Source organism: Dama dama, chromosome 25 (genome assembly GCF_033118175.1).
Source record: "Dama dama isolate Ldn47 chromosome 25, ASM3311817v1, whole genome shotgun sequence".
NCBI lineage: Eukaryota > Metazoa > Chordata > Mammalia > Artiodactyla > Cervidae > Dama > Dama dama.
Window position 1 is genome coordinate 16,849,652 of NC_083705.1, and position 12,336 is coordinate 16,861,987.

Genomic DNA, 12,336 nt, shown 5'->3' on the forward strand with positions numbered 1-12,336 from the left:
TGATTATATATGAGAACTTGTAAGTGTTTAAAACTTAATTCTACCTAGAAGTTTTGGCTTAATCATTTTAAACAAGTGACAGAAGCAAGTGGTGATAATCTACCCTTTGTCCTAATTTTAGAATGTGAATAATTAACCTTCCAGGGGGAAAAAAAGCAGAATTTTAAGAGCAATTCAATCCAATAAATGTTCAGTTTAGAAATAGGTCGGTCCTGCTGGTACAGACTGTTACTCCTGATTTATTGCAGTGGCAATTCCCATGAAATCAGTCATTACTTCAGTTAAACTATTGAAGCATTAACGCCTTAAATTCTGCTTTCAGGCACTTAAATATTGGATAATACTGATTTTTATGGGGATTATGGTAAAAAGGGCTTGTGGTAAAAGGCATAAAAAGTTACATTGTTGCTACATCAAATTTTGTTAACAAAAATGCTAAGTTTCCACAACTTTTCGATTCTAAAAATGTTTTTCCCAGGTAAATTTGAGAATAGTGATTATTGTTTAAGGTTTATATCTAGAATAAATATCTATTATAGTACCCAACTATACAAGTGTTTTTGTTCAGCAATAGGCTTACAAGAATAAAAGCTGGTGGTGCAGACAGTTGGGTACCTTATAATACAGAAAGACACATCCTTCCTGAACCTCTATGGGGGAATCTAGTTACCAAAATGTCCCAAGAAATTTCTTCTCCAAAATATCACATCATTGTAAGAAGGCTTTCAGGCATCAGTGTGTTAGTAAGTGCCCCAGTGTAGATTACCTAGTTACCCTAACTACCTTCTTTCAAAATGAAAAAAAAAGGAAAAAAGGAATAGGAAGAGGAGGGAGAGAGGAGAGGGAAGAAGAGGAAGAAATAATAAATGAGTAGAGTAATCTGGTTTCCCTGCCCCAGAAGCAATTAACATTGGAAACCCAATGGGCCAAGCTAAACATTAACCACTGCTTTTGGTTGGCCTTTGGCAGCACAGGGGAGAGATATCCACCTGGCTTTCAGAAACCAGCTAGGTAGGTCCAACATCTAACCTCACCGTTGAGAAGCAATGTGACCTTGAATAAGTTCATCAGCCTCTCTGAGCCTTTGTCTCTTCATGCACCAGTACAAATGATCCCACCAATCTCCCAGAATAGTAGGTCTCAGTGAGAGAACCCTGCTTAAGTTCCCATCTGGAAGCACCCTGCCTCTCCCATGGTCTAAAGCTTAATCTGACGGCTTAATCTGGAAGGTTTGTTCCTGATTTTGATGCTATACCAAGAAGTCAGGACACAGCTGATGCTACTGTATTTTTTATTAGAAAACAAATAAAATAGTGATTGATTCTATATAAAATTGAACATGAGTCCATGGTTCATGGCAGGGAAGGCTCAGAAGATGGAGGCAAGGATGTGGTAGCAGCAGTTTCTTTTTCTTCGTATCTGGGAGGCAGATCGGACAAGAGGTGGACAGTGTGGGAGGTTTCAGAGGATGAAGCGGTCCCAGAAATCGTATATATCGATTCACAATCTCTCTCAGAGGCCGCGCCTTGGCTCTCAGGAGTTGGGGACCTATGAAGAAGAAGAGGAGGGAACATGAACGGGAGAACAGGGAATCAGTCACCATGCTTAAATACCAGGTTCTGGTCACATGTTTAATTAGATGCATTTGGAAGCATTTGCAAGGGCTTCCAGAGTAATTTCTTCCCATATATATTTTGCATATATATGTTTTAACTTCTTACCCCTTACTGTCCTTAGAGCTGATTGTAATATTAAGACAGTTTCACTCCTGTTGTTATTCCCCTTGTCATTGAAAAGACAAAGAGTACAAACATATAGATGCCTTCCAAAAAAGTACATGCACATACACACACAGCTACGCCTCTCTGCTATTTCATCTGGAGACAGCTAACATAAGGGAGACAAACTTGTGCAAATAAAAAATTAAATCATTAAGCCAAAAGCTTGAAGGGAGGTGGGAAGGCATACTGGTTAATGGAGTGGGCTCCAGCAAAGGGCAGACCTGCATCTGAATTTCCACCCTGCTGCTTTTGAGCTGTTTGATCTCTAAGCCTCAGCTTTCTCATCTGTAAAATGGGGGTGATGACAGTGTGTACCTTCTAAGTAACTATGAGAATGATATAAGGTAATAGAAGAAAAGCCAGACTCTGGCATAGTGGCAGCAGGGGGAGTCGTTTTTAGTAGAAGTAATAGACAGCTATCTATTTATCTCTGCGAAATTCATTACTGGAGAAAAGAATACAAAAATTCACAAACAGAATTCTCCAAATTCCAGAACCTAACCTCCCTTTCATCCACACAGGGCAACTCCTGCATTCATCCCTGGTTGGATTTCCAGCTCACCACCCAGTTTGGAGCACTAGACTGTGTACCCTAAAACACGAATGACCAGGTAAGGCAGCACTCATCCTGAGCATGCTCAGGTCCCTAGCAATCTCTTGGGTCCCGCTTCTCACTGCCTTTAAAAACTGCGTGTCTCAAAAGTCAGTTTTCACTGAGTGAGGCTCTGTCCTGGGAGATTTTCCAGCGATCCCGCCTTCACTTCCTACACCCTGGGTTCCCATCTGGGGAGGTACAGTGCCTGCCCCAGCCCTGCTCGTCTGGCGTCTCCCAGAACTCCTTCCTTTTGTACCTTCCCTGCCCGAGGATTCGCCACAGGTCTCTGACGCCTCTGCCCTCTTGGTTTCAGCTGCCTCTTTGCCATTCCATCTCCAGGACCTCAGTTCCCTCCAAGCTCTGGCCTGTCCAGTCTCCCTCCAAGGCCCACGCTTTGCTCTCCTTCCACCACAAGCCAGCCATTCTCTTCTCCTGATTATATGAGCCCATTCTCATCCTCCTCAGTCAGGGACCTTCCCTGTCACTGTCTCTCACCCTTGACGTCACGACCTCTGATTTTCCCATCATCCTCCACCACAGATTCCCTCCCATACTCCTTTTTTTTTTTTTTTTTAAATAAATGCTCTATCATTTTATTTAATTTGGCCACACCACACAGCACATGAGAATCTTAGTTCCTTGACTAGGGATTGAACCCACGACCCCTGCAGTAGAAGCACAGAGTCCTAACCACTGGACCACCAGGAAGTCCTGCTCCTCCCTTTCCGATCACCACAGTCCCAGGCTCCTGTTACTCCAGCTGGCCCATGACCGTGAGTCACCCTCCTAACTGGTCTGGCCGCCCTCAGCCTTTCCCCAATCAGAGCTGAGCTAACCACTGCTCATATTCCATTGCTGTAACTCCTCAACCTTCAGTGGCATCCCTCTGCCTCAAGAAAAAACACTCACGTTTACACTGTTTAATGTGACCCCAGGCAGGCCTCCTAATTTGTGACATGTGGGAAGCCTGGGGGATATAAATGGGAATCTAACATTTCTCTTCAAGCAATCTGAGAAGACTCTGAGGCCCAGGGGACAACTTAAAATTGAGGGGAGAAGACTGGCATGCTCAAGGCAGGGTGCAGGCTGATTTCAGTCAGTCACTCAAGTATCCCCATTAGATACTGGAGCCTCTGTACATTCTGGGGGTCTCCTGGGACCCCCACACCTCCCACAGTCCACAGCAGCCCAACTTCGCAGGGGCCTCCCGAGTTCTGGTCCAGCACTTGGGCTGGCTGACAGGTGGTTCAGCATTTTGAGGCCCAGTTCTGCTACAAGCACACACAGATGCCTGGAGAAGGCTTCACATGAACCTGGCATAACCACTCTTATAATTTTTAATTTATGTGCTACCCAAAGTTTCCTGGAAGGTGCTGTGAATATTAAGACGATAATTCTGATATCATGACAGCAAAATAGACACTCCTCCTTGATGGTTACACCTGTATCACAGCATAAAGCTGACTTGGCCTGAAGACAGGCACAGGCCTGAAGTGATTCAATGTTTCTACAGTTCAGGTTCAAAGGGAGAGTCTTACCCAGAGTGAAAAATACTGTAATATGAGGGTGGGCGTTCATCTGGCAGCAAACTGTCAGCCCCAGGACTCTGAGTAGCTGCAGAAGCTGAAGACTCAGGAAAGTAAGGTGGTGGAGGGGGTGGGAATATGATCACGGCATCACCTAAGGAAACACCACATTTTGTTGAAGACGGATGAGTAAAAAATGTAAGCAAATGAGCGAGAGCTAAAGACATTAATTATACCTTTGGCCCATATATAGCAAAGGTCAGAACACCAGCACTGAAAAGTGGGCAATTCAAGTTTACAGAGGCAGAGAATAGAGGTTACTAAAGAACTGGAGGCAAGGGCGATAGAGTCAGAGTTTAATGGAGGCAGAGATTCTGTTCAGGATAATGAGAAACCAGGAACTGATAATGGTGATGGCGGGTTGTATAACACGGTGAATGGACCGAGTGCCACTATACACTTAAAAATGATTACATTGGTAAATTGTAGGTTATATCTATTTTACCATGTTAAAAAGAACTGAGCCTACATTTCATAGCAAGTCTCAGCTAAAGCGTTTCTCACAAGTGTTTGCTAACAATGTTCCTTACCTCCCCTGGGATGTCTACTGCTGTAAAGTTTTTCTCATTTCCAACTTACAGTTTTAATTCTTCAAAAGTCAGCTGTTGGGTAAAGTGGCTCTGCTCCTCAAATGCAGTTTCAGCCTCTGAACAAATGACAATACCACCGCAATATAGTCCCTCATCCCTATTTCCACAAATGTGGTTCCGTTCTTGCTGAATTTTTTATCTACCAATGTTTCTTCCAAGCTTTATCAAAAACTGTCAAACTCAAAGAAAAACTAGGGTTTTTTTCTCCCCTGCATTTTTTATTGCCACTGTTCACTCCAGAACCCATTCCTGTGTTTTGGGAAGGAGAACAGGGGACCAGATACAAGCTCAGATTCCAACTCAAAATGTACTAGATGAGTTTCCCAGAACCTTCTAGACATGTGGTGGCACCACTATGAAGAGGTCTGAGGGCAGCTTCTGCTAAGGTGGCCACTCCAAATGACAGCTCAGGAAGAAGGAAGGAGCAAAGAGGACTTTACTTCCCTTCTGGGAGGAGACTGGTTTATATTGGTGGCAGTCCTGATGCTCGCAGGGTTCTCTAAAGCTACCGGGGTTCCACTTGCCAGTTACTACCTGGCGTGGCCCAAACAAGTCATTTGCCCTCTTTACGTCCCAGCCCACATCTGTAAACTGCCTCAGAGGACAGATAGGAGGACCAGATTCATGTGAGGGGTTAAGACGGTGCTGAGCATGGAACAAGCTCTCTCAGGGATCACACACTCTCAGAGGGACTTTCTCTGCAGTAAGCAGCACCTGTCTGCATGTCTGAAGAAACACTCCCAGTTGGCCATCTGGCCAGTGGTTCCACTCCCCACCTTGTTGCCTCAAATGCCTCCCCTGCAGAAAATGCATGAATTCCATCTCTCTGCAAGGAGATGGCAATTGGAGCTTCAAATATGCGTGGCTAACTGAAGCTCGAAAGACAATAGTGGTTGTCTTGGGATTCTTATTTAATTTTTTCAAAAGGTCTTGGTAGGTGAGAGGAAGGTAAGGCTGAGTGTTCACTTTAATTACACACTGCAGGACAAAGGAGCTGGAAATAAGCCTCCAAAGCAGGCCAGTCACCTATCAGACACAGACAAGGAGGTACTCAGCCTCCAGCCATCTCCGAGGCTTGCCCATCCCTCTGCCAGGCCTGCGCCCAGCCCTCTTGCTGTCCCTGGGGTTTCCCTTTCACTGTGTCCTGCAGGACTTGATGTCCTCTGTGAGTTGACCAGTCATCTGCTGGTGTGTCCAGGGTCCAACACTAGGTGTGCCCACAACGCGCATACATGCATGCATCTTGATTTATCTACTCTGTCTTCTAGTCTACAAAGAGCTGAATTCTGGCACTTAGATAAGATTTGCCTCATATCACCCTCAATTTCCCTCGTAAGGCAGAACTGACCATTGATAGACAATGTCCAGAGTCTTAACAATTGCGCTAAAAGGCATGATTTCTAAAGATGTAAATCCTATTCCAGAATATCAAAGGAGAGAAAGACAGTTAATGACAGTGCCAGATTTTCACAAATTTGATAGGACTTAAATGGTTATACGGAAAAGATTTTAAACTCTTCAGTGCCAGCATCAGGACAGAAATGCTCAGGAGTCACCATACCCCTGCTCCAGCCCTGCTCCCAGCTCCCCCTAATTCCAGTCACCAGGAGTAAGGCTGGACCCCCAAACTCCCTGCTAGTAAACCCAAAGGGCACACCCAATATGCCCCCACCTAAGTGGAAGAACATGAGCGTCCCATGAGTATATTTACTTGGCCCGCACTGTGTTCCCTAGAAGAACTAAGAACACCTATAATATTGGGTGAGCCTTTTCATCATTTAACAATGACTCAGGACACCAGGTGAAGGATGAAGACTGCAGAAATAGAATTACAGCAAGTGTCCCGGGAGGGCCTATGTGAGCATATGTGTGCCCACTGCCTCAGTTAGGATCCTGGCTCTGCCACCTGCTAGTTTGTGACCTTAGGCCAATTATTTGGGATCCTTGAGCCTCAGTTTCTTCATCTTTTACATGGAGACACTTAAGTGTCTGCCACAGTGGACTGTTGAGGGCATGGATGAATTTCACGTAACAGGTTCTTGAAGAGTGCACACTAAAACACTTAGATCGTTATTTGGCCCAAGAATAAGCTCTATATGTGTATTAGCTATTATTAACAAATAACTAGTGTTGATGTCACTGTAAGTATATAAATGCACAAATAAGTAAGCTGGACGCTTCAACCCTGACCGAACACAATGCTCATCTGTAAATCCATCTGCCCTTCCTCTCTGAGGCCAATACCATGCAAGGCCCACAGCCCCGGGAATCCCCCAGTGAGAACTGCCGGCTCAACAGACAGCCTCACCCACGAGAAACGGTTCACTTCTTCCCTGTTCCCTCCACAGTTTCTGCTCTGTAATCCCCTTTGCCCACCCAGCCTCTTAGATGTTAAGGCTGTGCCTTCAGGGTGGGAGACTGAAATAAAACAGCGATTTGCAAAAATAAGCAGCGATGGCGGCTTTTCTTTCTGTGTGAAGGTGAGGCCAGGGCTCCTGATGTGGTTTTGTTGGGGCCTGCCTCTGGGACATGGTGATGCAGGTCTTCTGCAGGGGGACCCAAAGGGAATCTCTGGGCATCCCATAGGGGAAAGAAGTGACCGGGGCAGTCACATTTCATCTGTATCTATGCCCCTGCTCCCAAATTTTGCCCTGACCCTGAAGTCAAGGACAAAATTATAGAAGATGAAGAATAAGGTGGACAACAGTACAGAAGACTCCTTCAAAATATGGAAGACCAGTGGACTTGCAACAGACTCAGAATCCTAGAATGAGTGCTGCCAGGAAACTCAGAAGTGCAGTGTTCATTTTACAGACACGCAAAGTAAGGCCAAGAGAAGTTAAGGGCTTCCAAGGGCAGCCAGTCAAGGATAACCAGTGATGAGAACCCATGTTTTCAGCAACCAGAAGTGCCGTAAGTGTTTGGTGTGAGAATAACAGGGGACACAGGGTCACGTGGCAGGTCCCTTAGGTGACAGAAGGCTCCCAGGGTAGCCTCAAGGACCCTTCACTGTCCTCTTCATTTGCCCTGCAACCTCAGTAACAGTCACAGCTCAATGTCCTGATGCGTTTGTTAGATAACAGGGTATTGCTGGGAGGAAAGCATGTGCTGAGGGATACCTATGGGGATAATGACAGAGGCGGAACCGTGTCTGTGTGCATCTGTGTGTGTGTGAGAGAGAGAGAAGGACAGACAGAGAAGACAGAGGCAAAGAAAGAGAATTTAGGCCAGACCCAAGAGCAGCCTTGATGCTGCAGCCACAGTGATATGAACAAGCAAAGGAAAGACAGCGACCCACCTACAGTCACCTGGACAGGCTCCAGGCTCTGGGTTTGTCTCTCTTCACTTTCAGAAGCATCCTGGGTCCCATTCAAATCGTTTCTCTTCTTAACGTGGGCGACCACAAAGAAAGACAACCCCACAAGCACAATCAAGGGCCCCAGGACCTGCAGGGACAGGAGGCCACAGATCTGGGGCTCCGAGTCAGCCGTGTCTGTCTCGTTCAGCGGTTCCTGCATCCAGTCTGAGCCACACCCAGGGACCCAAATGCCCAGTACGCTGATGAGCATGCCGCTCGTCAGGAACAGAAACCCAAAGATGAGGCACTGGACAAACTGGCGGCTCTCCCCACAGAGGAAGGGTTGGTCGGAGTCCCCCTGGTTGTTGCCTCGCAGGCGCGCCTCAGTTCGCTGAAGTCGTGCCCGGGAGCGGGCCAGGATCACAGCCCCCAGCCCAACCACGGCACACGCCGGTCCGGCGATCTTCAGCACCACGCTGCAGTCCGGGAAGGTTTCGTATTGGCACGCCTGGAACCCAAAGATGGAGAGCAGGACTCCCACGCACAGCAGGATGGCACCGATGACAAAAAGGAAGAAAATGAGCTTGCTGACATGCCTGTCTTCCTGGACCCCGTCTGGCTCGGCAGCAGCTGCAGGAGACATGGCCAGGAGGGGCTCCTTGCCCGAGGTGGGTGGGATGTGTGTGTTCCCTTCGATGGTTTTAGCAGCTCTGCAGACATCACCAAACACCAAATTATAAAACGGACACAGGTGTTCCTGACCCGCCCTGTTCTTTTTCCAAAATCACACTAGGATGAAATCATAAGGAACAACTTTGTGCAACTGATACACTGTAGAGCAATGAGTTGGTTTCTGAGTCAGAGGAATTGGCATTCAGAAACTCCTGAATATGTAATTTTATAAAGATATGTAAGAAGGGGAAATGTATTTACCACTCACCTAAGAGTATCTTGAAAACTCAAACCCATACAACAAAAGTAACTGGGTGTGGCTTTTCCTGTTATGAGTCTTATGGACTCACTTCCCCAGGAAAAAAAAAACACACACACACACACACAATGGTAAGTGAAGGAAGAACCATACGGATTTTTGATTTATTGACATCCCACATTTCATCACAGCTGCTCTGAGCATTTCCAAGTGGGTAAATTCTCTCCTTCAGTAACTAACTTTCCATTTCCTGTTTTACACTGCAGCAACTTTTCCATTCCTGGCTTTATTCTAAGGCTCCATCTACAGAAGACCCAAGTTCAACAGTTTCAGCTGAAGGTGAAGGCGGTTCAGGAACACAGTGAGTTTGGGAGCTTTTAAGTTAATTCTGTGAAAATGTGACTTTTGAGACCTCAAACAGGCACACACTGGGGCCGCCCTGAAATCTGGTGGTCTGGTTACTGGGTCTTGGATGACTTCGGGAGTTCTAGCACAAAGGCCCACGTAGCCCCTTGTCCCCCAGGTAGGCAGGCGGCTTCCTGCCTGCCTTCCTTCGTGGTGCCACCCACTTCCACAAAAAGTTTTGGCTGCATTAAAAATATGTGGCCAATAAAAATCACCAGTTACAAAACACTAAACAGCGGCAGAACTCTGAAAGAGTATACATGAAATCAAGTGGAAAAGCACCTTCCACCAGACCACCCAAGCCCTGTACTTCAAGGGTCTCCTATATTAAATGTACCCCCAAGCAGTGGGTAAAGAGCTGTCTACTTTATACAGACTGACTTTATCAGCCAGTTACCTTGTCTTACGCTAATGAATGGAATATTTTTCCAGGACCCTTCTAGTCAGGGCACTCAAAAAGACAACCCCAGGGTGAAAAACATATTCACTTACTCAAAGAAAGAAAACTTGAAAAATATTTTATGCCACCTGCATCCATGATCCCATGAAAGAGCTAGAAATTGAGTCGCTAAAGCCAAGGCTATCTTGACAAACACAAATCATGTGCAAGTAGCGTCAGTTTCAGTAAAGAAAGGAACCAGCTGATCTTATTCTAGGAAGTACTTTTCCAGGAATAAGTAAGATAAAATCAGAAGGAAGTTGGAGAGAGAAGGAAATAGAAGTGGGAAACAAGCTTGTGCTTTAAACTTGGACCAACTATATTTATGAAGATGAAATTAAGCTGAAACAACACTTAAAGTATTGCACTAATTAAAAAAAAGGAAGAGACTGAATCCTGTAATATCTTTTGCTGGTCTGGAGATAGAGGTGAAGGGTGACTCTGTGCTACAAAGCCCTATCAATTCATTGTAGGGTGGTGTTTTGATTCTGATGTGAGTCACAAGGCTTCAACTGCCTTAAGGCAAATTCCCAAATACTAGTAAAGCCTAAATTTGGATGTGTAGCTTCCCTTCCATGGACTAATGGACTAAGTACTTGGCATAGGTAGTTAATTCCCCATTCAAATTAGTATGTTCATCCATCTCTCCGCCCCCCCCCAGCCCCCGACCACGAATGCACTCACAAAGTGGCACAGATATCTGCAGTAACAGGAAAGTAAACCTTTCCCAAATACCAGCCTACACTTCATTTCCCCAAAGCCAAATCCGCCTCACAATGCTGTTTGCCAAAGGCCATTTCCAAATGAGCAGCAGGTCACCTCGTCCAAAGCGCTGTGTTTGGGGGCTGACGCAAACAGAGGCAAATCCCTCCCTGGGAAAGAGCTTTGCGGGTGTCGAGAGCCAGAGCTCCCGCGGGAGCAGGTTTAGCGCGGCTGCTCCGCGCGGCGCTGCTCTCCGCACCCCGCCTGAACAGCCGCAGCGCGCGGTCCCCAGGGGTGCGGAGGAGCGCGGGGCCCGGGGCGCTTACCTGAGGCTCGGTCCTGCGAGCGCGCTGCCGGCGCCGGCAGTCGGCGGGCAGCACGGGCCGTGGGCACCCGGCGGAGCGCGGCGCCCGCCCCCGCCCGCGGCCTGGCCGGCACCCAGCCGGCCCGCGCTCTCCCACCTGCGCGTCGGGGCGCAGAGGGCGGGCCGCGCGGTGTTTACAGAAGAGGCGGTGCGGGGAGGCGCGGGGCGCTGGCAGGGCCGGGCGGACTGGCCGGAGCTGGCCGCCGCCGGGTGCTGCCCTTGCGGACCAGAGGCGCGCCGGCTCCGGGGTGGAAAGTGAGGGGCAGCCTCGGGGCCCGGGCGGCTTCCGCGTCCGTACCCGTGCGCGCAAGGAATCCGAGGAAAGTGCCCCGCCGCGGCCACCTCCTTGACCTGTGGCCCTCGGGCAGGGGGCGGCAAGTTGGGGTTCTCCTGGCTGTCCCAAGTCACAAGGCGACGGTCGAGATCCAGGCGGCGTGTAGGAGCCGGTTCCCTTCCGGGCCGAGAGCCCAGAATTTGGGCTGCGAGTGGGGGAAAAGGGCAGCCCCTGCCCCTCTCTTCGGCTTGCCCGCAGCCTAGGCAGGGGTCCCCGGGTTCCCGCCGCTGCGCCCTCTGCGACGGTCCCCCCAGTGGCCTGTGGCCCTCCTGCCGCTCCGGAGATCTTGGCCGGGGTCCGTGGAGCGAGCCTCTTGCCGCGAGCGCCCGGACGAACAGGTTATAAAGACACCAGGTCACAGAAACGTGCGCTCCATTAGCGTGTGAGACAAGGGTCCTCGCTGCCCGAGCCGTTCGGACCTTCCGTCCTAGCTCCGAGACTCACGTATGGTCACAGTCCCTCTTTGCCATCGAACTCCCTTCCCGGTTCTCAGTCGCTAGTGATGTGCCGGAATTAAACTGGTAACTTTGCCCTTGAACCAGGCGGTTTCGGGATGGGTTTGCTAATCCCCGTGCTATTTGTAACCTGCCCCGTATAACACGTGACACGGAATTAACTGTGCCAGTTTCCACACCAGAGGTCAGGGCGCCGTGAAAGGTGAGTCAGGCTCAAACAGGGCAGCGCCCTGAGCCCTTCCCCATCCCTGCCTCTCCTCTCTGGGGTCCTGTCCACTTCTGAAACCCAGTCGGGAGTTCACACCCATTGCCTTAACCTTTTGAAAGAGTAAGCACCTTGCATACCTAATACAGCAGGTTGTCCCCAGCCATTTCACTTCCCCTGCAGTGAAGAGTGAGTTGGTTTAGCTGATTACAGAAGTGAGAGGGAGACTCAAAGAAGGGGCCAGAGGGAGGCAAATAGGGAAGGGTGGCCACCTGGGCTCTGTGCCCCAAGGCTGGGTTGGTGAGACAGGGCTGCCTCGGGGAGGAAGGCTGGCAGGTCCGGTGGGAGGGATTTGCCCGGCCTCTGACCCCAGTGCCCGAACATTATTACTATCCTGAGTATCACACCCCTTGCTCTGGGCCAGGTTCTGTGTTACCCACTTCACCTGCATACAGCCTGTGTGTGTCTCCGCTATGCGTCTCCGGCAACTCCAGAGAAGTTACAGGCGACAGGGGAGCCAAAAAGTTCATTTTTCAGCTGAGGAACCGCAGCCCTAAGAGATGTAAAGTGACCCCCACAACTGGTTAACGGGGAGCACGGGCCTGAACCAGATGTACTGACTGTTCCTCCCGGGGGACGCCTGTCACCCAG

At 48.7% G+C, this 12,336-nt stretch overlaps 1 protein-coding gene across 2 annotated transcripts; it reads right to left on the reverse strand.

Moving 5' to 3' along the window:
* Positions 1-1,277: 1,277 nt before the first annotated feature.
* TMEM171 (transmembrane protein 171) lies at positions 1,278-11,121 on the reverse strand. 2 transcript variants are annotated; one of them, XM_061129566.1, is made up of 4 exons: positions 10,990-11,121; positions 7,851-8,560; positions 3,915-4,056; positions 1,278-1,548 (listed from the first exon to the last, which is right to left on the reverse strand). In XM_061129566.1, the coding sequence occupies exons 2-4, from the start codon at positions 8,491-8,493 to the stop codon at positions 1,353-1,355; spliced, it is 981 nt and encodes a 326-aa protein (XP_060985549.1). In that variant the 5' UTR covers positions 8,494-8,560; positions 10,990-11,121; the 3' UTR covers positions 1,278-1,352. The 2 variants fall into 2 exon arrangements, with proteins under 2 accessions (XP_060985549.1, XP_060985548.1); XM_061129565.1 differs by lacking the exon at positions 10,990-11,121 and adding an exon at positions 10,654-10,730.
* Between the last annotated feature and the right edge of the window lie 1,215 nt (positions 11,122-12,336).